This window comes from Halichoeres trimaculatus, unplaced genomic scaffold (genome assembly GCF_033239565.1).
Source record: "Halichoeres trimaculatus isolate MK-OKI-2021-1 unplaced genomic scaffold, fHalTri1.1 fHalTri1_scaffold_23, whole genome shotgun sequence".
Taxonomy (NCBI): domain Eukaryota; kingdom Metazoa; phylum Chordata; class Actinopteri; order Labriformes; family Labridae; genus Halichoeres; species Halichoeres trimaculatus.
The window spans coordinates 13291103-13318657 of record NW_027437201.1 but is presented as its reverse complement, the minus strand read 5'-3'; the positions used below and the strand labels follow the sequence as shown (position 1 = coordinate 13318657).

Below are 27555 nucleotides of genomic sequence, written 5' to 3'. Positions count from 1 at the left end.
TTATGTTTCTTTTTTGCACTGTATTCTCATTAGAGAAGGAATTTTTCTGCATATAGCTTTCAATACTCACTCGTTTCCATAAGTAGATGTGTTTTTTTAAGGTTAATGTACATCTTTAGTCGAACATCTTGGCTGCAGTGTGTGCTTTGCAAAGTGCACATCTGTCAGCATATGTATTTATGTCCCGCAGAGGTCACAACATGATGACCACCGCTTTGCAATATTTATCTGTGTCTTCCACTGACCCACAAACCCCTGCCTTCTCCACTGTGCTTCGAAAACATGCATGTTCACATCCCCACACACACACACATGTTGTAATGTCACTGTGCCCCACATACTGCCCCTGCTGTCCTGCTTGTCTGCCTCATGGCACCGATCAGGAGCTATGGAAATGCGCAGTTTGCCCTGAAGGAGGAGAAGGAGGAGGAGCGGACGTGCAAGTGTGAAGCGCAGTTTTGCTCACGGGCATCGAAGAGCAGACCGAACCACAACAGGCTGCAGTGACATGTGTCCACGCCAACGATCAGACACTGCCGGCTGTCAGCTCACATGGAAATTTCATCCCATATTGATTTGTGGAGAGAAACATGAGCGAGTCCTGAATAACTGCAGTGGGTGTTGATAGTGGGCTGTTTCGCAGCTGACATGTTGTCACTCACTTGACCACACAGCCGCAGATAACACTGAGCTGCAGTCAATTCAGCTTTGAGTCTGAAAGCTTTTAATGTTAGCAATTCTGCTTTCTCAACTAGCTTGTGGTTGAGTGTGTGCAAATATTTTTAGGCCTATAGGTTTGATATAAAAGCTGATGAGTAAAACCACAGGGTTCAGCTGAAATGGTCAACTCGATCACGATCTGTCTGTTGTCCATCTTTCCTACATTATGATAGCAAATCTTACACATGCTCTGTTCTGCATCTCAAGTCCAGCAGGTTTTATCCGTCTGGATCAGATACTTGGAACTATTTTTTTTATTTTTTTTGCTGGATGCTCAAGGATTAACCCTTAAAGTGATACTCCAGGATGGAACAAGTTGGGTCCTATCACAAGGTTTAGGGCAGAAATTACCCCTACAGCAGTAATTTTGTGCAGCAGAAGCCCAGGGCGCACGCACCGAACACCCCCTCCCTGCTTCTCTGCCGGTTTCCTCTGCATTCAGACAGGGCCAATTTTTACTTGACCAAAAACACAAATAAACGGACTCCCACCGAAAAAGTCTGATATCGGTCTGCATTCACGCTTTATTTAGAGAATTTTCAGCACGTTACTCTCACACAAAAACACTGCTAAATAAGGCTCTAGTTCTCATCGTGTCTCTTTGTCCTGGCAGACTACCTGCGTTTGTTTGTATCTGGCATGCAGCGTGCACGGACTGATACACTAAGCAGCGAGCGCCTCGTAGCCAGCTGTGGCTCTGCAGCGGAGGTAGCACCGTTTCACGACATGATGAGAACTAGAGCCTTATTTAGCGGTGTTTTTGTGTGAAAGTAATGCGCTGAAAATTCTCTAAATAAAGCGTAAATGCAGACTGATATCAGATTTTTTCGGTGGGAGTCCGTTTATTCGTGTTTTTGGTCAAGTAAAAATTGGCCCCATCTGAGTGCAGAGGAAACCGGCAGAGGTGCAGGGAGGGGGTCTTTGGTGCGAGCGCCCTGGGCTTCTGCTGCACAAAAACACTGCTGTAGGGGTAATTTCTGCCCTAAACCTTGTGATAGAACCCAACTTGTTCCATCCCGGAGTATCACTTTAACTTGCACAGAGCAGCTCAAGGAAGCAGGGACAGGAAGTGGAGCAGTGACACCACATTAAAACATCTGGTTACTTTCAAAATATAATAAACGGTATCCACACTAGATCACTTTTAACTCTACTTTAGGATAAGATGACATAATGATTTGAACCAGGCCAAGAATCAACAGGTTTATGGTTTTATAGCCCAGCGTGAATGAGAAGAGGTTCAAGTAAAGTCACTCATCAATAGACCAGTCTCGCTGCAATATAGGCATCCACAATGTCAGACCAATAACCTGAAAAACATCATGCTGTCATCAGTTTCTCATTTTCTATGATTAATCTGATATCATTTTAATGCAGCCTTTCACTTAACTATCCAGGGAACCAACCGTTGAACACGCAGAGTCTGCGTTTGTGCCACATGACTGAAAAGGGACACATCCATGTGGTATAGCTGCTGTCAAAACCATTCACTTAAAACTGACTTCCAAGAAAAAAACGAGCTTAAAGATCCAATATTAAGAATTATTGTATTGCTGAAATTTACAGTTTACACATTCTGGATATCAATATTCATTATCTTGCAGTCCTTGTGTTCATTATTCTGAATATCAGACAACAAGGTCATCTCATCCTTCTGTAAACATTCACTGAAGCTCTTCATTTTGCCATTTTGCATAATTTGACCTGCAGCGGCTCTAAGTACGTTGCGGCTGAAGAGCGAAGGCCACATCATGTAGGTAACTGTCCTTGACCTACATAGAGCCCTGCTTCTGTAACATGTTGTGATGAGGTCTGCCTTAACGACCTGCTCTGTTTACTGACTGTGTCTTTGTCACAGTGTTAGAAACACAGAGAGTCCAATGAATATTCAGATGTGCACACAGGGGTGATAATTCAGATAACTGAGTGTAGATTTCTGGAAACATGATGCAAATAAGCTCCGTGCCGATACACTGACAGTGGCTGCATTGTATGTGTCATTGCAAGACAAATTTTAAATGTGCTTAATACTCACGCACATCTATGAATCCTCTACTCACTGACTCATACACACCCTTATGAACCTTTGTCACTTGGTCTTGAACTATAACTTCCTGCCACCTTGCTAAAGGCTTCTTTAAACTGTATTTAGTTGGGTGCAGAAACCGCAGACTGTCGGTTATTAAGAGGGCACACCCGCTCTGAAGCGCGGATCGCGTTTGATCCTGGAGCGGGCGAGCGGTGGTATAAACAGGAAGGGGCCCTGTGCTTTAGTGCGTCATTAGCTCTCATGTCATTGGATCTTCTGTGTTGAAATGTGCAGAAGTGTTTTGCATAACATTGTTCGCCTGATATCCTGGATAGGTATGCCGAGGTGACATAAACTTAAAGGCGTGTAGGCTCAAAGATAAAGGCTGGGGTGGTGATTATGTACAGCACACACACGCAAACACAAACACAGAGTTGATCTTTGTGTGAAAAAATGAAGCTTCCTCCTGAGCCAGCTGTGCTCGCATCCCCTAAGAGAACAGAGAGTGATGTAGATGTCTCAGTAAAGGTGCATGCACCCATCTATGTCTATGCGTATGGGATATGACAGCTTAAGTGTTGTGGCTGTAGGTATTCTGCTCATGTGTGCATGTGTGTGTCAGCGGGAGGGGTGTGTTGAGTCTGCTGGACGTCTGTTTTGAAATATGGACTTCATTTCTGCTGGGCCTCTCCCGCTAACCAGAACAGGGTTGGAGGTGGACTTGGGCAGGACACACACACACACACACACACACACACACACACACACACACACACACACACACACACACACACACACACACACACACACACACACACACACACACACACAAGGCCAATACTTGTGCCTCTGCTGGGGTACAGACAGGCAGTGTATTGTATTATAACCAGTCAGGAGTGGACTCTCTACCTTCACCCTGATTACTAACCCAATCATCTGTTTACCACTGGCCTCCACCGTCTGCTCGTCTGAATAGAATAAGGCCAATCCTATCCCAGCCGAAGTAAACATCATTCACAGTGGAGACTGTCCCTCAGCCTGTGCAGTACTTACAGGCTCCTGTTTTGTTTAGAGAATAATTGAATCAATGACAGTACTTTTCTCTTCCAATACTGTGTGGTTTTATTAGCTTTCATTATGTGAACAAACAAAATCTGTATCGTGAAGTGGGCATCTGTGAGGCCAGATTGGAACCTTGTTTCGTCATCTGCTGCAGAGTTCAGTTGAATGATTCTTTATAGACATGTTTGCAAAATTTCCTGAATTTTCAAAGTTGGAAACTTTCCATGGAAATTATCTGAATTTAATGAGAATTTTTAGGACATTTTCAGGAGTTATTATTTATTGCATTTACCTGGTCAAATACAAATATTAAACTTTTTTTTTAGAAGCAGACATGTCTGCATTAATGTCTAATGCAATATTTTAAATGACATTATAAATGAGTTTTCAGGGAGTTTTCCCTGAATGAGTCTAATCATCAACAAACATACAACACCCAACAGTTTTTAGAGCTGTAAGACTTTAATGGTTTCTTTCACATAACAAAAAAACAATAAATGTTGAAAAGGTTTAGGTATTAGGTATTTACAATATTCCAGTTTTTCTCCCCAAAAATGTCCCTATATTTAGTGTAGTTTTACTTTTGGCCATGCTTTCTGCCCATAAAGGATCTGGACCTCATCATCTTCACTGGCTGCTGTATTGCAATGACTGGTTGTCTTACTCATTGTCACAACGTGTTTTCTTTCACAAAACAAGAAAATCCTTCACTTTATGGCAGCACCTGCAGCCAAATAACTTGTAGCACTGTTGTCGCACTAACTAGGTTTTCCTTCTGTCTAAATTCTTGCTTGTGTTATACGTCGTTTTGGACAAAAGCATCTGCTAAATGAAACTGTAAAAATGTAGAACAACAAAACCATAAATGGTGAAAAATCCAAGCAATCAGTATTTTAGGGAAATAAATTTAAGTTGAAAGTGATAAAACCCTGAAAATGTCCAACATTCTCAAGCCAAAATTCTGATAAAAAGAAGTTTAGGAAGTCTTGAAGTTTACCGGAAAGTTTCTGCCCATTTCCAACCCTCTGTGCAAATGAAATTTATCCATTTGTTAGACTCAGAATCCGGTATATGTTATAAAAAAAATTGTTGTGTTTTCTGTTTTGGTGTAATAAATCTTCATGCATCTGTTGACTTCTGTCTTGAAAGACACATTTTGACCCTGTACCGTTTTCTCAGGTACCTCGTTGAACAAATCACAGGAAAAATCAAGCATAAACTTAATATTTGAGAATTTCTTCAGACAAAGTGCTACGGCAGCTCGCTGAGAGGCTCCAGGAAACAAGGGATCACCGGCAGAGTACCGGAGGGCTGCCTGAAAGAGTGGAGTCAGTGTGTAAGTGTTGGGAAAGAACAACATGCACTACAGACCCCAGACCGCAGGAGGCATGACTCCCTCACCGCCAGGAAACCTCAGAGCTCTCTGCTCCGTGCTCTGTTTGCTCTCACTTTGCTGGAACTTCTTCTTCTACTCCCAGATTAATTGTCACTGCGCTCCTTACTGCGCTGTGTCCTCTGGAGTTTTTGTCACCTCCTCAGCGCCCTGATCCGGAGCACATTCCGTGTTTAGCTCCCTCCCTGTGTTGGGCCTGTTGCCCCCCCACCCCACTTGGCTCCTTTCCCTCCTTTCTCCCCCGCTCTCTCCCTCTAACCTCTCCACTCTCTTCATATTTCATATTAAGCAATCCTTTCCATGGAGCCAGCTGTGTAAACAATAGGGACCGGCCCTCCGTGTTTTCTCAGAGCAAGAGAGAGAAGGAGAGAGAAAAATGCCAGAAAAACCTGGACACAAGGAGCTCGCCGCACGCCGTCCCCACACCGATGATCTATGGCCCTTTGTCTCTCTCTGTCTCTCTCCGACCTCCTTTGAGCATGAGTGGGACTTTCTGGGCAGAGTGTATGTGTGAGTGTGTGTGAGTGTTAAGTGCACAGGGCAGTGTGTTTATGCGGGTGTGGGAGCGTTCTGTTACCATAGCCCCCTGCAAATATTGACCAAGCCGAATAGCTACAGTGAGTAGCTGGTAAGCAAACACAGCGTGTCGGGCTTTGCCTGATACGACGGCAGTTTTGTCACCTACTCTGCGATCTACCCTCAAATAATCTGACTGGACTAGAATGTTCTCAGTACTTCCCATGATTTGAAGTTTAATTTCATTAAGCAGAATCTCAAACGTGCGTCACAAAGTTGACCTACATTTCCCAGAAGCTCTGACCCATGCTTCTTTTCTATCTATAGGTCTTTAATCCGTCTACATGTTCTGTCTGCTGCCTATTTTTACACCCATTCCCAGGAGCTGTTTGTTCCCAGGACTAAACTGTCTTCATGTGATACTCTTTATTTAATGGGCGGGTTGGCGGCTCATGTTAGTTGTAGTTTTTATTGACTTTGGATGTCACAGTTAGTACGTGTGTGTGTTTGCATCTGTCAGGGTTTGGCTGTGAATGTGTGTTTATGGGTATATATGCATGCAGGCGGGCAGATGGTCCAGTTCTGCACGGACAGCCACAGCAGCACTCATTATGTGTGAAGAAAGCAGCGACCATCTTACCGTCATACACACACACACACACATGCGTGCACACACGGCTCATCTCTGGGTTTATTTTTTGCAGGTGCAGTGCTTGCTGGCATTTGAGATAATTAAAGGCTGACCTTTCTGAGGTGAGGCAGAAATGTCACCCAGGCTGCTGCACTGACAAGTGGATTCACCCCACAGGGGGGCTGCGGCAAAACAGCTGAGGGTTCTCGCCGTCTCCCTGGAAGTGCACTTAGCACCCTTTAGCCCTTTCTGCTCCACACTTTTCTGCCTGTCATGGAGAAGCAGCTCCCACTTCAGCTCGCCAAAGCTTGAAGCATCTCGGTTCAGCTGTGCAGGTGGAAAACGCTCTGAGATGGAAGTGATGTTGGGTCGGCTATTTTTGATTTATACATCAAGAAAGGATTAGAAATCATCCAATTTACACTGTAATCTCGTTTGCCGGGTAACACACCTGAAAGAAAGGGTATAGCAGCAGACATTTTGAGTTTTTTTTTTTTTTCAGATTCCATTTTTTTATTGGACAGAGGCTGTGGAATAGAACGCAGCAGTGTTTTATTTTTGTAGGCCACCTTTGAAGTAAGCGTAGCCCTGATTCCTGTTACGTAAATCCAGTGGGATTTTTTTTGTATTAGAAAAGGAATTCAGAAAGTAAACTTTGCTGCAAAGGAAAGTTTGTGATACTTGAAATCTTCTGTCAGATGGATAGACTTTAAAATGAACCCCAACATATGAACGACTGGGAAACACTGGGCAAGTAATGATGCGTAACGATAAGATATTTGTCAAATCTTAGATTATTTGCCTGGAAACTTTCAGGAGCTCTCCTCACTCTGTTCCTTTTTGAATTCTTCTGTCCTGTCTTTTCATTAAAACGTATTTCAAAGGTAAAGTCCTGAAACTTGAGTGACCCTGTGTGACTCTAAAACTTCTCACGAGCCTTGCGTGACACTTTCTGGCAGCTATCCATCAGCTGTGTTAGCGACTTGTCAGAGTGCCCCTCCTGCCTGCATCCTCCTCCTTCAACCGGCCAGATGTGCTCCTCTCTTCATGAAAAAGCTCTTTTTTTCCTGAGCGGGTCATAAACAGTAAATGCAGTGTGATGCAAGTCACCCTCCGGGGCAAAAAGATGGCATGCAAATATGATTCAGAACATGACATGAGCACATTAAAACACATGTATACTGTAGGCTGCATGCATGACTGCACACAACACACACAATACGCTCTGACACTTGTTGATATATAAACCTGCGTTGGTCTCACACACACATACACTAAGCTAAACGTGCGTCATGCACACATCAGTGAGTGCACAATAAGCACAATTGCTCCCGCAATGTCACATCACACTGCTGACGTATACATCCACCCACGCTGCTGTCCTCATAAAAATTTCAGTACGTCGTGCTTCAGCGGCTTCCATTATGTGTAACACTGCAAAGCCATACAGCCGGAGTCCGTACGCCGTTAAAGACCGACATCTCGTTGGAGCGAGCAGCCTGTTGGGAGATTTTTCTACAAATCCATGTGGGTTTTATGTTCAGACCAATTAAAGAGAGAGTCGAACTCCGCTGTCTTTCAACCTTAAACTGTGAAATACTGTCATCATGGGGTAATTCCAAGGATAATTACATGTGTAAGTATATAAAGCAGCTTTTCTGTCGTTTAAAGCAGCAGGTGTAACACTCTAACATTATTCAAATGCCCTTAGAAAAGAAGCTTTTGTGTCGTAGTTCTTTTTATGTAATGTAATTATAGCAATAAACTTGACACTGTGTTTACTTGTCTACTTTTCACCTCAGGTTGAGCTTCATACTACAGCAGCAAAATGATTCATACACAGGTTCACTCTTAATATTTTCTACTCAGTTACATAAAAAAAGATGTAGCAAATGATTTGCCACATGAAGCTTTTCTCTGTAAACATTCCTTCATCTATTGTGCAGGCCCAAGATAAATGGTAAAAAAATAACCACATATTTTATTGATGTTTGACTGTTTTATTGCCTGACTGAGCAAACCGCAGAGTCTACATCTGACTGCTAATTAGCACAGATGTTCCAAGCTGCGTGAACGGAGATGATCCCCCAAACCAGCAGGTGGCAGTAGTTTGGTGGGATATTTCAGCAAATGAAAAATAACTGCAAGAAATTTTGTAACTTTTCAAACAAATGCAGCATTAGTCGTATGAGGACTTCTTGCTTGCTACAAAAAACTAGCATGAAAAAACCTTGAAAACACTGGGCACCCGTTGATTTTCAAAGAGGTGTTTTGATGTGTAGTGATGGCTGCAGTTGAAGCCCAGCACAGCAAAATTTTCAACAAAAGGCTACAGGCAAAGAGCAGACGCCATGCAGCCACACTGGGCCAGGATGTTGCACTCCAATGTGTTTGAATCTATGATCTACAGCTGATGGCTAACATGCACAAATGTCCTGTGCTTGTGTGAAGGAAGTAATGCTTAGTTTGAGCTGGTGCACACAGCGTTAATTCACCTCTCTTTAGAAAATCAAATGCAAGACCTAGAAACCTCAAAGAGAATACCAGGGGTTTACACAAGCTCTGTATCACTCAGCCTTTACAGAGACAGAGAAAAGAAAAAGTTAAATTTGCATCACTTATACTCCTGAAATAGTCTAACTAATGATAAATAGCATTATATTAAAAAAAAAAACATTCAAAGAAGACCCAACAGGAGTAACTACTCCATGAACCAAAGCAAAGAATCCTGATCTCAGATGCTCACTGCAGGCCTGTTGTAGCGCGTCAGGGCTTCACTCGGACACATTGCTAACTCCGCTGACCTGAGCAGCATGTTGCCATGTGATGCTGCCACCGACCACCAGCTGCTCCTGACACACAGATATGAAGCACAAGCAGGAGCCATCAGAGATAATTGGTCATCATGAGAGATGTAGGTGAAACATGTTAATGTGTGTTTGTGCACTCATGGTATTTCATGTGTGTATTTTCCACTGACCTATTTGAACTAGAAAAGTGTGCGCACTCATGCTTGTGTGAACTTACTGAACAGGTTCTCCAAACATGCATCTCTTTTTATTCATGCACACACCATCACGGTGTGTGTGTGTATACTGTATGTCATGCACCCTAGCCCTGTTTATTGCCATGTCCAGTCTGACCTGGTTCTGCCATTTGCTTTTGCAATTATTAATTCAGCATTTGCTGTCACCAGAAATTAAAAAATAATTCAAAAATATAATGATGAAATAATTGTTTTACTGTGGATCTCAGGCCCCGTTGTATATATAAAACAAACCTGTGTGTATTTATGATGTTCAAATTTTTTGTGATATTTCCCTTGGTGATATTACCAGGTTGGTGTTGCCTCTACTCTTGTGCTGCCACAAACTTGGCGAGCCAGCAAGGTTTTACAGAGTTGAGCCTATACATGTGTTCCAATATAACAATTTCTATCATTATCTCTCATGTTTAGGGATGGGTACCTTTCACATCTGAAACAATATGGTACCAATGCCCGGTACCGGTACTCAATGGCAACAAGTTTCGGTACTTTTTTGTCTTTATGTGGTAAAAAATATCAATTTGTTTAATAATGAAATATAAAAAAATTTCAATTTAACAAATTTATTCTTCAATATATAACCTTGCAATGCTGTGTTCATGTCCAGCATGGAAAATCACCTCCTCTTCCATTCCCTCACAGTCATAAGGATGCATTTAGGTACCTAAACATGGTACCTTTTGGTTTTACATGAATCGATACCCGGTACTTTTGACAGAATTTGGTCGGTACCTATAAAAGTACCTAATTCAGTACCCATTCCTACTCATGTTCTATTATGGCCCTTTGTAGAGGCTAATCTGGTTTAACATCAATGGAACGTAAGGTCTGAACCTTATTTGAAAGTCCAACTGATTCTAATCCAAACTTCTCCAATCCTCTGACCTAATACCAACTTCTTTGAAAGTCCAATCCAATCCTATTCTGGACCTAATCTGAATGTTGGGTCCAAACCTAATCGGAAAGCCTTGTCCAAACCTAATCCAAACCAAATCCAAACTTCTGGTCAGAACTTTTTTCCGAACCTCATTCAAATGTCTGGTCCTAACCTTGTCCAAACCTTATCTGAATGTCCGTCCAAACCTCTTCCAAAACTGCTGGTATGAACGTAATCCCAATTTAATCTGAATGCCAGGCCAAACCTAATTGAAAACCCAATCTGAACCTCAAACTGAGTGTCTGGTCCAAACCCTGACCAGGACCTTATCCGAACATTCTTGGCGTTGGTGGTCTGAGTGGTGGTTCCCTCCCTTCTTTGTTGCTTGCTGTGTGTCCCATTTGAGTTATTCTCAGAGAGAGAGTGTGTGTGTTAGTGTGTGTGTGTCTGTGTGTGTTGATTTTCACGTGTGCCCGGGGTATTTTCATTTTGATTTTTCTCTCTGGGATCTCTCTTCTTGACCCATTGCACCTGGTGAGCCACATCCCCTTTAGCATCCCAATTTCATGAACGGTTGATTTCTCTTTTTGTTTTCTAGTTTTAAAGTCTCTCTTGCTCGTGACCTCTGATCTCTCCTCCCTTCAGCCCGTTACATGCCGAACACAGAGTTAGGCCTAAGAGACCCTGATTGTTTGTTTATCTGCTCTGCTACTGTAAGTGATCACATACATACATCCTCCCTGGAGCTGCATGTGCGCTGGAGTATGTTGAGATGAATTTGGCAGATAAGGGCCAGCTATAGATGGCAACAGAGACCTATGAGACTTACTAATGGAGGAATTGTTGGAAACTCTTTGAAGATGCGCATTTATGTTTGTGCTCCAGGCTCTAGGGTACCTCACTTCTATATGCAGCCCTCTTACATCACTGCTTAACTTTAGAGTATTTCATCCCTATTTTTAAACTCCTCATGCTCCTGTTGTGTAGGTATAACTGCAGAAAACATGCATCTTTAATGACTGTATGTAGTGTTCATGGGGCTAAAATTCATTTTCTTTACGCCTGTTTTCCTTCATGTGTAGTGTTCCTCCTGCATGTTCATGTTTGGCGTCTCTTCTCGTCTGCCTCAAGCGCCTCTTCACACAACGAAGAGCCTGTACTGGAGTGTTTTGCACACAACTGCTCCTCTTACTCTCCTTCATATCAACGACCTTATGTGTCAGCCCTTACATATAGAACACATACATCATACATACAATGGGAAGCACACGCCAGTGGAATTCAGAACACCCTGACAGAGGAATGGAGGGGAGATTAGAGTGTGTACGTGCATGAGGGGGGAGAGGGAGATGTATGCAGGACATGACAGGAAAAAAAGACAATAATGGATAAATTCACTCCCGTTTATATGTATATATAGTCCTTATTTAATGCTGTTATTTGTTGACATGTTGCATGCTTGCAGAGATTCCTTATCGGGATCAGAGTAAAGCTGTTTGTGAGAGCAGTGATTGCTTTGTGAGCACTGACAGAGAGAAGGATGTGCAGTGCATGTCAGCAGCTTTACCCCGCTTTGGTGTTGCGTGTGCAGTTTTCACAGCAGATTATATGGACCTTAGTTGTGCCTTGATTCCTCAATGAGGGGTGTGTGTGTGTGTGTCTCATGTTTGTACCTCCCTGATTGTGTGTATGTGTTTTCTCCTGACCGCAGGGCGGAAAGATTACAGGTGCTCAATTACATCGCATCACACTCTGTGGTGGATTTGGAGTTTGTGTGTGTGTGTGTAAGTGTGTAAGTGTGTAAGTGTGCGTGCACGGACAAGTTAAAAAAAAGATCACTGATTATTTAATGTGTTTGAAATGCTTCAGCTGCACCAGTCAGACATTGTTTACAATCAGCGAGAGTTTGTCTGCACCAGGCTCCCGGCACAGGGCCTCATTCTTGAATCACGTTTATGCCAAGATTTTATTGTATTGTAATCAGAGTTTTTTCATCAATTTCTCAATATGTAAACTCTTGAAAATGTTCTTAGAAAAGATGAACCAAACACTGTAAACACTGCTGTGTTTGAAGAGATGAAATAGTTTCCGTTATTAGTTTAGATGGCTCCTGAATCAGTCTTGTTAGACTCAAAGGGGAGATTTTGGAAAGTGATTACTGGAGCAATGTCAGATGTTGAAATAATGTCTGTTTTGTAGCGATGGGATATCCTCACTGTCCTTTAACTGTGAGTAAGAGCTCTGTGTGATTTTTAAAGGACCCTAATAGTCTGCAAGAGAATTTCTTTACATTTTTACAAGCTGTAGGGTCATTTTTTACGAAAAAACTTTTGCGATACATCAATACAATCATTATGTCCCAAACTTTGATGAAATGTAAAGACTTATGATCAGAGTAACCTAATAAAAAGTGCATAAAACAATTAATATAAATAAAGACATGTCAGTGCTGTATCCCTCAAAAATATAATGGAAAAAAAAATGATGCCATGTGTTTGAAGCAGAAAGTGATGTGAACAGCTGTGGTGTTGATTGTTTTGTTTTTGTTCATGTTTAAACTGGATTTTTGCAAATACCTTAGTGAAAGAAAACAGCGCTCTGTGACATGTTGAAAACACGATACAAAAGTGTACTCCCCAGATTTTAAATACAAGAAGAATGGTCAATCTGTCTTATCCAGCTTCAAATCTGCTGCCAGTCAGAACTTCATCTGCAAATCATAGTGCCAGCGCTATGCTGGACTCAAAAGGGTTATAGACGCTGTAAGGACTAACAGGGATCTGTAGTGGTTTCTGGGATAAATACTTCATTTCCCATGAGCACTATCGCCCACTGTTGTGCCAGGTCATGCATTTGTTTTGAAGCAAATAAACGGAGATCAGATCTTCCTTTTAACTCTACTTTTCTTTGTTCTAGACAATTATTTGCAGGATACAATTCACTGAGGTATTTTTTTGTAGTTACATTGTGCTATTGTTTGAAACGTGACAACAAGAGCATCACTCTCCTATCACTCTTCGGTTCAGCTTTCTTCTGCTCTTCTGTCCTGCTCCAGTTTCAACCATCGCTACAAAATAAGTCAAAGACAGTGATTTCTTCATCATTGGGACTTTCTGTCTATGTGCCGTAAATTGATTAGTTTGGCTGAACACAGAAATTTAGAAATGGCATTTCGAAAAAAAACATTTTAGAGCTGGTAATCTCATCTCAAATTGTGGATTATGAACAGTCCAAAAACCCAATGAGACTGTTTAAAGTTTGCTATGAAGTTGTGGACTATTTTGAGTATCAGCTGTTCAGATTGTTTTCTAATCACTTCAAAAAGAAAAACAAACTTATGACAATATTCTTGTTTATTTGCTGTAAAATCGGTGAAAAGTTCTCGTTATCGTTAAGTGCACTTAAATGTAGTTTGTAAGAGCCTCCTCAGCTGCCTACATGTTTGTCGTTGTGATAATAGAGCAGGAAGTGGCCCATTTCCACTCTGTGGGTTCTCTCTGTGTCCTTTTGAGTTGTAGTCCCACACTGAAAGAGCCGGCTCAGCGTCTGTGGCCTCTGGCTGTTGCATTAAAATATATATATGGCTCTACATCACTATAGTGTATGTTTTTGACAATGCTGATGCATTTTACATGAGAGCAATGTGGAGTATATCAAAGCTGTGTTTCATAATGGTAATAGTGGTGTAGTACTCTGTAATATGGAAGCAGAATCCTATCTTAGAGGCCATTGTGTGTATGTTTTTTTAAACCTGAACTCTCTTTTGTGTTATATGTGGCTTCCCAGGTTGGGGGGTAGAAGGGCTTTAAAAGCAAATGAAACTACATCTTGCTCCCCTGGGCTTTAAAAAATGCTGTTAAAGCAAAGAAGTGTACCCACCAGCCTTTGAGCTCTGACCACCACTCATACCAGCTCGCCACAGCAGGGAGACGGCACAGAGCACTTTGGTTACAATCAATAAAAGTAAGGTGACTAATAGAGGGCCCAGCTCATAAAATCAGCTCTCCATATGATTAAGAAGCATCTCAGGGCTCCGTGCACACTACCTGCACTCAGGAGTAATTACTCATCTTTTCTATACGTGTGGATATAGTCACACACTTCTAAATGCAAACACTCAGAGGCTTGATGGACTCTCTAAGAGCTGCTTTCTGCTGTACTCAAAGCTGATCACAGGAAAGTAGCGCTCCTCCAGAGAATAACAAAGATTAAGACCGCCATGCATCAAGAAACGGACGTTTGTAGAAAATGTTTCGCTCTTTGATGGAGTGATAGAGAAGAGCAGCAAAAGATATGATGCAAGAAGATTAAAGGAGATGCATGACAAGAGAGTACACCAAGCCACTGACGGAGTCTGTGTTGTTTTTCAAACACACTTTGTTGTCCATGTCATGTGGGAATGTAAGCAGGGACTTAATAAAGCATTATTACCCATATGAGCAGTATCACAAATAGGCAGAAAGTGTGTCATTAAGATCGGCTCGCTGCAGCAAATGAGCTAAGCAGAAAAAAAAATATTCAAAGAGCATCAGTCAAATCAGGCTGATGCTCTGCGCTCTGAAAACTACAAGTAAATGTCAAATTCCTGGTCTATATAGTCACAAGATCACAATCCAATTGACCTCCTATGGGAGATTTTGCACCGGCGTGCTAGACAGCTCTCTGCACCACATCATCAAAACACCAAACCAGAAGAATATCCTCCAGAAAAATCTCTCCAAAAGAGTTCAGAGGAGCTTTAAACTCTTCTACCTGATGTCAGTTTTTCCTTTCATTCGTGTTGTTTGAGTCAGCCTCTCTCGTCTGTCATAACCCGATGCTTTATGCGCAACATTCGAGTGGGAACATGCACACAAACACGCTGACCCGACCCCTCTCTGTCTCTCTCCGCTGGAGTTCACCCGTGATGTCCGGGTGTGATTCATGTTCAAGTGCTGCATTCCTGTTCATGCAAAGACACATTCCTTAAGCTTTCTCTGTGCCGTTTGTGTGTACTTATACTTTTACTGCAGCACATTACATCCACTGGCTTTTAAAGGGGTCATTAGTGGCAAAAAATAAGTTATGCTCCTGTTATGACAAGTTGTTTTGAAGAAAGAGCCCCCTCTTACTTTGTGTAAATTGTGGTGTAAGTGTACTTTTTTCTGAAAATAGTGTTCAGTGTGTGTTTAGCTGTCAGTGCCCGTGTGTGTGCTCATGCTTTCTACAGCAGTAACAGGACTGTTTGCTCATGTCTTGCTCTTAATTTGGAAGTAAACTCCACAGCAGAAATCTCCAGTGGTCCCAGATCGGCGCCTTGGGTCTCACCTCTAGCTTGCGCAATGGGTGTAATTAGCCAAGTTTTCTTTTGTGTTGCTCTCTCACTTATGTTTTGGCTCGTCTCCCACAGTATTTGTAGTCTGTCACTGTTAATGAGCGTGCGTACAGGCACACAAAGCTGTGAGGAGACATCACACACCCACAGTTTTTTTTCACAGTTTTAACACTCCATTAGATAATTAAGGCAGATGGGGTGTTTTTGTAAGATTTCAGATGAGACATTACCATTAATTAGTGTCAAAAGAAAGGAAATGTTTTGCTCAAGCACTTAAGCACAAAGGGAAACAGTGTCTTTATCTTTTCACTGAAGCACTTAATAATCTCTCTTTCTCTTTTTTCTGTACAGGCTGTTTGAATGCAAAGACAAGGAGGAGAGCTGCGCCTTGGGCATCATGTGATCCGTGTATTCCCCTCTGAGCGCTCCGCTGAGTGAATCTTATACTCCTGTGGAAGTGTTGCAACCACTAGCACCCCCATCGCCACCATAAGTCACCTGTTCCTGACTCGACTTGCCCTCTGTCTGCTCTTCGCCCCTCTTCATCTTGGAGATAAGGAATGGCCTTGCGACTTTCCAGTCTTCTAAACGCCTTGTGTAAATAAGGCCTTTCAGCTTGTTTTACAATACCAGATAAAGAAAGGATCTAAAACTTTCCACTCTCCTTTTTTTCTTCTGTCACCAACAAACCAGGATCCATGTCTTGGTGACATCTAAAGGAAGACAGTTTCAGTTTCACATAAGCTCCAAATCCAAGCTATCAGGATTTTACAAACTTTCTCTTTGGAATATCTCCTCATGCAGTGTCCCTATGGGGGATTAAACCCACGCAGGAATCTACACTGACTCCTCTTTTACCTCGTCAGATTGTGTCAGAAGTGTTTTTTTCCTCATAAGTGAGATTTACTTGTGATAGGAGGTGGACTAAGCCATCATGGCTGGGAAGGGCAACCCTGTGCCGGGACCCCACCTCAACGGCTTCCCCATGCCCACCTACTCCTACTTCTTTCCCCACATGTTAGGCAGCCTGTCGCCTCCAGCTTTGCCAGGATTACCCCTCAGTGGCTACAGCACGCCCTCACCAGCCAGTAAGTACACCTCGCTTCTTTATTTCCACCCTGTGCTGGTTTTAGCTCTGCATCGTTAGAGTTGGTGTTTTTTTGAGTGACAGAAGGCGGGAAGAGGAAGATTTTCTTCCCTTTGTGTGTGTCCTGATTTACCTGTGCGGCTGCTTCCTGTATAGCCCCCCTGCTGTGTGTGTGTACATATGCGTGTGCCTGTGAGTCTGCTGGTAGAAAGGACTCTTTCATCTCATCCTGTTAAGATCATTCCTATTTGAAAGATATGTGTGTGCTGGTAAACAGAGAGCGACGCACACACACACACTGCACCACCACGTCGCCTCTAGCGCTGTCCTTAATTTACAAGCCCACACACATCATCTTACACACACACACACACACACACAAACACACGTCAGAGTGGATCAGAGGGAAGTGAGGCAGGACAGCCAGAGAGGAACATTGTTTATTTTGGGAACACAAATTTGGCAAGTGTGCTTAAAATAAATCTCACAAAAACTATCATCATAGCCAACCTTCATGCTACAGCTCCTCTATAAAATCCTTCAAAAGCTTCTGAACCAACTCGCAAAGTTTTTATCGGAGTCAAACTAGGTAAAAGAAAGTACTTTTCTTTTATAGCAAAGAGGAGCTGCTCTGTGTTGAATACGTACTCAAGACAATCGACTCAGCCATGCAGAGTTTGAAGAAGTATTCACATCAAACTTTCAGCACTCACTTATTTCAAACTTTATTGTCAAGTTCTGCAGTAGCACTCAAAGACAAATATGGTGTCTGCAAAATAATAATACGTGAAGAATGAACAAAGGTGTTTGGCATTACAAGGAAAAAAATTAAATGCAAGAAAGTTTTAAAATGATCCCACTTCACTGCCAGAATTTTAACCTACAGCGTAAAACTCAAACCCTGACAGTTTCTGCACATGCTCAGTCTGTCCACAGGTTCAGGGGGGGTCATCATCTTTGCTTTGGGAGTCTGCATGGAGGGAAGTGAAGAACAGTCAGTGCCAAGCCCAGCCACTCCCACTTCCCTAAAACCAGAGACCCCTCCCCACTCCCTCAGCCCACCCGTTCCCTCACCTCACCCACAAAGACTGTAGCTGCCATCAGATTCCTCTTTCTACACTGTGTGCGTGCGTCTGCGTGGCTCTCTCTCAGTGTTTGCCATGTGGGGCGGCAAGGTTCCTTCCCTTTCGCCTGGACAAACATTTCCTGTCTGTAAACACCACAGACAGAGAGAAAGAGAGGGACACCACAGCTTCCTTAGGATCACACACACACTCACACACACTCACACACACTCACAATCTTTGCCCTTCATGCTGGCTCACTTTCTCTCACACTTGCCTCTCTTGTGTGGAGATAACTGCAGGCTAAATTCACACATGCTCACACACACACACACATACACACACGTCTCCTTTTGTATAGTTACACATCTCCGTCTATCAACCTCCTCTGACAGATCACTCCCCTCATCCCCTCCTGCTCTGATGCTTTTCCTGCGTTTTCTTCTGCTCAGGTCCACAGCAATAACAAACATTGAAAGAACGCAAGAGTTAGTTTGTTTGCAGCTAGAATGAAAACATTGGAGGTGCAGCAAAAAGGATCGCCTTAACGTTCAAACCTTTTGATATGACTGAGCTTCCTTCACACAAGGAAACCTGTTGAAAAGGAAATGCAGCTTGTCCTTGTGGAAAATGGTGAATGGACCTTCTACTATCATCCCGATGGACAATAACGTCCAGGACATGTGTTTCCTTGCAACTAACAGATGCAACATTCCAGTGAACTTGAGTGAGTGAATTTAACAATGCTGTGCTCACTGCACATTTTTCTACGCTCACGTTGTTTTGATAACAAGCCTGCTTTTATTCTGAAGGATGCAATTAATGAAGAATAGCTGCAGATGTAAAGGTTGTTGGCTGAGGTTTCTGGAGTGAACGTTGAAAAGTAAGCACCCCTGAGGCTGGGATCTTGCCCTTTTGGTTTGGATACTGAACTGGTTTTGCATCAAAACTCTGCTCAGTAGACCTTCACCCTTGTTTTTTTTCTCCCTCTCTGCCTCTTTGGTCTCTTCCCTCTGTTCGTACTCATCCTCCTCTGACCCGTTCTCAGAACTGTCCAGCTCGTCTGCCTCGGCCTCCTTTGGTAAACCACAATGGACCAATTATTTGGACCAAGCAGAGCAGAAGGGTCAATCAAGGCCTACGACACACACACACACACACACACACACACACACACACACACACACACACACACACACACACACACACACACACACACACACACACACACTCTCATGTCCTTCTCTCTCTTTCTCTCTCCAGCCTCCTGGGTTATGTCTTCACATCACATTATCTGAAAATCATCAGGTTAGGTTACGCTCTGGAGCAGATCAGTTGCAGATATTGATATTACATTTATTGCCTGCAGCTTTATTAGTTAACTGAATATTATCACCGCCCATTGATCAAACTCGCACACGCTCAGACGTGCATGCTCCTGTATCGAGCACAGCCACATCCACCGTTCCCATTACGCGCACGCTCACACACGCACAGCCTTCATTAGTGTTTTCCATTAAATCCCTCGCCCTGCACGCCCGTATGAATATGGAACTATCTGCCTATAACACCCCAACTATTGATCCTGTTATTATCATTAGAGCTTTCCGCTGCCTGTCACCAGCTCCAACACTGTGCTATTACATTAGCTCTGTGTTATGAGGGATCATAATGAATGGAGCCGGCTTGCTACCTGCTGCCACGGCGGACTAATTGGCTTTTTCCCCACAGAGCGCTCTTGTTTCAGCAGGCACAGTAATTGCTCGGTGCTGCAGCGTTTCCTCGAAACGGCCAGCACACACGAGCACCATCACTTTTGACTTATTAGCGGGCTTTTATGGCATTTATTAACGTACTTTGGGGCCAGGAGGGGAAATATGAAAGGATATTTTCAGACCTCAAGGAAGCGTGTGTGTTCGTGAGTGTGTGTGTCACCTACTTTGGAATTCACACACCGCTGGTAAATATGGTTATGGTAATATTGGGCAAGTAGTGTGTTTGTCAGAGTGTGTGTGCGTGCTGGTTTTTTGGACAGACAGGTGGTTCCTCTCTGCCCTGGTGGTCTGCAGGAATCAAGGGGGTATGTCAGTGCACTCCATGGGTGGCAAACACACACACATACACACACAGAAACACACTTTCACATGCAGCACAGCATGTGTGTGAGGGATAAGGATAATGACAGTGAGAAACACTCGCGGTGAGCTCCTGTTTGGCTGAGATCCAAAGTGTGTGTGGATAAGACACAAACATGCGAGCTATTGACTGGAGCACTTTTTTTTATCGTGCTGCTGTTTATCCACTTTAGAGAACTCTCTCTCTCACTCACACACACACACACACATACAGAAACAGTACCTCTGGGGAGCCAGTTGTCATTATTGGAAAGCCATTTGAGGGGTGCCGATACTCTGACGGTGCGGGCGCAGTCGTATTTACCATAGTGTGTAAAGCACGGCCAGCATGGCAGCACAGCTCAGTCTGACTGAATGACATTTGTAATTAAATGCAAAACTCTGGGAACCAGAAAAGAGCACAAGGACAAGGACTGTTCTGTTCATCCCTTTTCACAGAGGCTAATCTAAAGTCCTTGAAACATGGATGGTGGATGAGGAGTTTGTCCTCAGTTTGAGTTAAGGAGCTTGTTCATATTTTTCCATTTAAAGAACTTTACATGTCTGTTTTATTCACTTTAATTAGTTATTCAATAAAAGGACATAAGGGGAGAAATATTGCTCAGTTGTAGGATTGCAAAATCCAGAGATTTTTAAAGTTGGAATCTTTCCATTTATATTTAAGGGGGATAAATGGGAATTTTCAGTGGTTTATATTTCCTGCATTTACCTGGTCAAAATTTTTAAATCAAGTTGATGACAAGAAAAAAATCCTGGACAAAGTTTCCTGTGAGTTTTAAAAAAATATATTTTAGTTAATGCCCCTCTGCAACTCTACTCACTGGGAAAAGTTAGGCAATGAAATGAGATAGAGGAGAGAGATGCAGATGTGACAGAAGTGAGAGCCTTGGGCACACACACACTCACACACACACACACACACTGGCTTTGGCACTACTCCTGTCCCCTGCCAGCATCATGTGCCAAAACACCAGTGAGCTCATCAAAAGGGGGCTCCCATCACCCTTTCCTCTGCCCCTCTGGCCTCCCTTTATATCTCCTCTCTGTCTTTCTCCTCCCCCTCTTTGCTTCATCACTTCTCCGTCCTCTTTTTTCCTTTCTCCTCCGTCTGCTCACCTTCTTTCGTCACACCTGATCATCTCCTCCTACTCTCCTCTCTGTCTCTGTTATCCTTCTTTCCTCCCTCCCTCCCTTCCTCCACCTTAGGACTTGACAGAGCTATCATTACCCGGCCACCTATTTACTCGCAGCCTGTTATTTTCCATTTGCTTTGAGGGGACCTGGGGCCAAATCCCTGCCCAGAATCCTTGATCTTAGCCACAGGATTTATCCTCGAGTGGCTTGGCAAGTGTGCCCCCCCCCCACGCTTTCTTTCCTTGTTCTTCCCCTCACTCTCTTTCCTTCTATATCTCACACTCTCTCATTCTGTCTTCCCTTCTATAGGTGTTTTTCTTCCTTTTCCATGGCCGCTTATGCAAATACAGGCCCTCCTTTTCAAAGAGCTGTCTGCCCATAATCCGATGGATGGCTCCATTTTCAGTGCTGCACACACAAACACACACACAGTGGAGCAGGATGCATCACACACTCTATTAGAATACAAGGACACATGCTATCTCTCATAAACATTCACACCAGCTGGCACATACATGCACACATACATATACACATGTACACACACACACAGGCACAGAGAAAAGCAGTCTTCCTCTGCAGCTCTGCGGCTGTTACATTCTGAGCAGCGAGCGCTTTAAGCTGTCGTCGGGCCATAACAACTTCAAACCAGCAGGCTGTCGCCGGCAGCCATGCAGCACTCAGCTGGGTAAACACTGGCATAATCTAAATCTCTCTCTGTGATGTGCCAGCGCATGTATCTTTATTTCTGCGCTCTTCAAAGGCCCCGCGAGGAAGTCAAGACAAGGGTAAAGCGATAAGAACTCCCTCCTTTTTGTCTCCCTCCCTCTCTGCGGCTTCCCTATCCTTTCCCTCAACCCGCTCTCACACTGACCCCCTTCTCCTCCCTTTTATCTCTTCTCCCTTCTCCAACCCACACACACACACACATGCACACACACACTCATGCACATGCATCTCTATCTTCTTGTGCCCTTTTTTGCATTACCCATTGCATACAGCCATAATTCACTCTGCTGCATACATTCAAATGTCAACGACTCTCACAGGCATCATTCCTCTATTGTCCTTTGATAAGCAGCAGGATGATGGAATCACTTAAATATAGAGCAGTTACCTAATGAAGGAGACAAAGGAGAGAGAAGGAGGATAGGAAAGGAGCCGAGGACAGGTTCAGAGGGGTTGAGCGGGTCGGCCCCGCACAGCTCAGAGAGTGATTGAATTATCAAGTAGAGCTTTGCTTGTTGTCCAAGGGGGTTTCAGCAGGGAAAGCCCTTTTCTCGGTGACTAATGCGCTTTTTCAGCCTGGCACAATGGCGAGCTGTGTTGCGCAAAGGGGCTAAGAGAGCTCCGTTGGGCCAGAGCTTATGGGGCCACCAGCTCTCTCTTGGCACCTCTCTAAGGGGCCCCTGGCCACACTTAACCTTAAGCCTGTCTGCTAGCATTAGCACATAGCTTCTTCAGAGTGAGAACATACTGCACTGGTGGCAGCATGAACATATTATCAGACTCATTATTACACAGCCAGCTTCCCTGCATGTGCAGATAGAGTATTTCTCTTCTCTATGTCTCTTGTCCATCTTTTTGGTGTTTTCAAGCTTTTCACTTGCACCAGTTGCTGTGCTTTGCGTTAGGGTGTTAAAAATAATCACATTACTCACAATGTTATTGTTTTCCAGTAGAGGGTAATGTAATTGATTGTGATATTACTATTTCAAACATTACAACTCTGTTATTGTTACTGTTACTGTTACCTACAGTGAAATGCGTTGCGTTATTTTGCACTGAAGTATCATGGCTTTTCTCCAGCCTGGCTCACTCAGCCAGGCACAGGACAGGAGCTGCAAATAAACTGTGTCAGGGTTTTCTTCTGATTGTCCTTCTTTGAGTATTGAAGATTGGCTAAAAGTAGAATACAATTTGATGGTAAGCCAATCAGAGCCAGAGTTGAGGTAGGTGGGTGTTGGACTTTACAAACCTTGAGGCAACAATGGTGAGTCTGTAGCAGTCTGTCAAGTTAAAAGTCTGGTGTCCCCAGGATGGAAGTACAACATCATTGATGCAAAAGGCAAGAACATACATGTGAAGTGTGTATTGTGTTCCAGAGCAAAACCTGCTCAAAAATCTGAAAGCTTTTACATATGTGAAGGTTTTTTTACAATAGAAACTCAATAATTACTTTTCCTGGTAACTAATTATTGGCGGACATCACTGCAGTAACTCCCACTGAGAGGCAGAAAGAGGGGGATGAGCAGCTTAAACACTTTCTAAACTTAGGAACAATATCAAAAAGAAGGGAACAGCTGTTGTGTGAATAATTGTATGAACAGGTTTGAAAAACTGTCAGAGTTATCTTTGCACAGTGAACCAAAAGCCAAAGAAGATAGAAGCAGATGGTTAACTGCAATTCACAGAAACAACTGGAATTAAAATGTTTTTAAAGCAAGACTGACAAAGAGAAGTGATCCTCTGCAAACTCTTAAGAGTTTCTCTTTTTGTAAAAAGTGCTTATGCTTATGTCTCACTTTCCAACCTTAAACATGAAAACAGTGTGGGGAAAAAGCCGAGAAAGATGCCTCGCCAAAAGCACTGTGAAGTCTTAGCTTAGAACAACACGGTAAAACATATTAACATCTGTAAATTGTGTCAAATTGCTCTTTTGAATTAGAGAAACATACCAGGTAACAGTTCACAAGCAGTAGTCAGTGAATTTCGAAAACATTAAGTAGTTCCCCTATCAAAGTAATACAAACGTGGGACTTGATTAAAGTGCAACTTGAGCTTCATATTTTCTTGTAGGCAAAGTGACATTTTGGTACATTTTTTCAGCCTCGCTGTGTTTACTGCTGCATTCTGCAATGTTGAGTGAGGTTTGTTTTACTACCCAGTTCAATCAAGAGGGGGCATGCCAGAGGGGGGGTGATGTGCATGCATACCCTCTATCATTTCATTTTTAAGTAATTTTACCAATACTGATGCTTTGTTGCCTTTTAAGTCAAGGTCGTCAAGTTTTCAGCGGAACAGAATGCTGCACATTCAATAAAAAGAGAGCAGAAAGTGGCATTTTTCTGATGAAATGAAAAAAAAAGCCTTTATTCTGAATGCTTTTATAACATGATAAAAGCATGCACAGCGGATGCTGAAGAAAAATGATTATGTACTGGGGAATTCGTACGTCTTTGATAAGATCTTCCCAATTACCTGGAGTGTGCTTAATGGGAGAGGAGGGCAAACTTGGTAAGAGCCATTTGTACTGCTGTGTACTGGGTTGGTACATAGCTTGTCAAGATGCACCACTTGTACTTTTTGCAGGATGAAAAAGCACCATCACCTTACATTCCAGACATAAGCACCCCTTTTCAAGTCAATGTCCAAGTACCTCGGGCTTTTTTACCCACACTAGACACAGAGGAGAGTTACAGGACAGAAAAGCGTTTCATGTTTGTCATCACTGTCTCACCTGAAGTATGCTTAACTTGCAGTTTCTTGCAAAAACCAATCAGAAAGTCTGACAGGAAAGATCCTTCTTTTTCTTGCAAAGGCACTTTAGTATACCACTCAACTCTTTGATTATATCTTCTAGAAAAGAAAGATCAGCTGAGGCTTCGACAGAGATAGCTCTATGACAATTTGAAAGCTAGAGGAGTATCAATGCAAGAAAAGTTACAGCGAAGGTTGAATGATAAGCCTAGTGCATATTTGGGGCTGAAATTATATCTGATGTAATGAGAAAGCAAACAAGCACATGTGCGCCCCAGACAGGATTAAAATCGCTAATCAGCTCGAGCAACATTAAAAATCAACCAGCCTCCCTTGCATAAACAAATACCATCTGAATGGTGTATCCTGTTTGCATGTGCGGCATGAAACACAGATGGTCAGTGTCGCTGCAAACCCACGAGGTCTACAGGTAATTCTGGTGCCGAAGAAGAGCTTCTGTTGGACATGTGCGTGATAAGAAGCTTGATTTAAGGGTGCTGTATAACGTGATTATGCGTTTTCCTGATCCAGTAAGAAAAAAGGATCACCCCCTCTGCTCTTCATGAATGCAGTTTCTAATAAACTGCAGGGTTAAAACAATGCAGCTATTGACGAGGGTATTTTTTTTTATAATTATAAACCCTATGAGTCAAACTTTCCACTCATCTTTTTGAAGCTTTTTTTTTTCAGGCTTTTGGCTGCCTGACCCCACCGCCTTGTTTCTTTTCTCTCCGCAGTGTCTCTCTTGTTCCTTTTCATCAGGAACAAACAGCTGTTCCACAATTCAGCCTGTGATCACTCAGCGGCACCTGAAACTCACAGTCACTTTCTCACCCTCTCTTTTTCTATTGTCAGAGACACACAAACGTTTATGTTCTGCTTTTATCATTGTGTCCAAGGCTAGCTCCTCTCTTTTTTTTCCTGTACAGAAATGGCCTTTTAGCAGAAATGATGTGATTAGAGACACAGCTTTGCCCTGTGATTGGAATAGTCTTTTAAATAAGTGCTGTGCATTTTCCTTACTTGGTGCTCTGATAGGGTAGGTCTCATGCAACAAACAGATGTTTACTAACCCTTGCTGTCACACCAGCAGCTACACTGTGTTCCAAGAACATGGCGGCCATTTTTACCCTTTTGTTCCCCTTATCCTCATTACCTAATTAATCTGAAGGACTTAACAAAGAGTCTAAGATCCTCAACAAACTGACCTCAGTTAACACCAAAAGCAGAACGGTAACTTCTACATCGTGGATTACGTCCTAATTAATCTCAGCCTTTGACCCAGTGTTGTGTTAGATGGATTAGGGTGTGTCGGATTTTCAGTGTTTACGTTGAACACAATCTGTCGATGGTCGTGAAACTGGTTGGATCCAGCGCTGTCCTCGTGGAATTCAGCAGTCAGTGACGTTGACTGATCAGCAACTGCCAAGATAAAATCTCAGGTTAGAGGCTGCAGCAGAGAGACAAAAACACACATGCAGACTCACAAAGGTTGCACTTGCACTGACTGTTTTGTAGATCAGGCTTCTGCACAAACTGGTATGGAGGAAATATGCAGTAAGAAATTACCCAGATTTGTATTGTGGTAGACCTCACAAATTGTGAGTGCCTCTTTGCAGATCTTGTCTCTCTACACATAACAGCAAAGTACTGCACCATTGAACAATGAGCCTTGTAGTGAGTCACTTGTTTTGTCTGCAGGTCCCACAGTCAAATAGATCATTGTTTACCATGAAGAATGCTGCTCGGAGGGAGAGGCTGATGCAGCATTACTCTTCAGCTGTGAATGATTAGCTTTAAAGTCTGACTTCTATCAGTCAAGCTAGGTTTGCCTGACTACAGATGTGTTGTGGTTGGTATACGTATTCACACGTTTGTTATCTAACCTTTTCATTGAGTATTTACAGCAGGAACCAAAGCTTGGGGTGATTAGAAGTGATATAATCTTGTAGTTTCACATGAATCAGAGCATCACAGCCAGGCAGACAAAAATATACTAATTACCCAGCTGTGTTTGTGTGTGATTCTCATTGGTCATAACCCTCAACAACAGTGTTTGATTCTCAGTGGCAAAAGGGACAACCTGATCTCACATCTTATTGAATCATCAGCAAAAACATTCTCTTAAATTCTTGTGTCCTCTGGTTCTTAAGGGGCCGTTAACACCACAACGGTTTTAGGGTGAAACGCAAACGTACACGCATGTACACGGAAACGGCGTTTCAGCCAACCTAAAACGCAAACTTTTGAAAACAGCCTCCAGAATGGGATTTTTCTGAAACGCTCCCGACACCGTTGCTGTGTAAACAGTAATCCAGCGTTTTTAGTGGAAACGCTGACGTCACACTCTGACTCTCGTGGGCGCATACAACAGGACAACAGTACCGTTGTCACGATCCTCGTGAACTACCGTGTTGTGCTTGTGCTGCTCAATCTGCTGTATCTGCTGACTGTCTTGCAACAAAATGTGCATCTGTTGCTCCACTTTTTAACTTGGTATTCCCCAAAACACCAGATGACCGGCTCAACTCTACTTCGGTGGAGATCTCCCAAAAGTGGCTTCTGGACAAGACACTTATATCACCGCCTACAGGCCTGGCATGCTCACTACAGTGTTTTCAGTTCATCAGCGTTTCCGTGTAAATGCAGATTTTTTTCACTGCGTTTTCAGATGAAACATTGTTGTGTAAACGGGGCCTCAGAGTTCGTGTTTGGCTACTGATCTCTGACCATCCAAGAAAAATGGATCAAGATCCTGTCCTGCAATCCAGGCAACAGCAGCAGAGCTTTTGAGCTAAACTTAGAGTTGTGCTTTACTCCATAGAGTAAGGTCACATCGCCCAGAAATGATCCGGTCCAGTTCTTTCGGCCAGTGTGACCACTCTGTACTGTTGACTTTGGCACACTTCAGAGTGCTTATGCTCATGAACCAAGAGACAATTGTACTTTAGTCTGGGTCTTGTTGGAAGGAAATGGCACTGCCAGTCATGCTTGAGTACAGCATGGTATGAATGGCCAGTGTGACTGTGCCCTAAGTAATCCAATTCATACATGGCAGGTCATCGTG

General features: G+C 43.1%; 1 protein-coding gene across 2 annotated transcripts in view; it reads left to right on the top strand.

The window, feature by feature from the left end:
• raraa (retinoic acid receptor, alpha a) overlaps positions 1 to 27555 on the top strand; it is a 167151-nt gene that overhangs the window by 65742 nt on the left and 73854 nt on the right. For both annotated transcript variants that reach the window (XM_074663060.1, XM_074663059.1), the window contains one exon: positions 15940 to 16676. In XM_074663060.1, the coding sequence (XP_074519161.1) occupies positions 16523 to 16676 (154 nt within the window). In that variant the 5' untranslated portion in view covers positions 15940 to 16522. The remainder of the gene's footprint in view (positions 1 to 15939; positions 16677 to 27555) is intronic.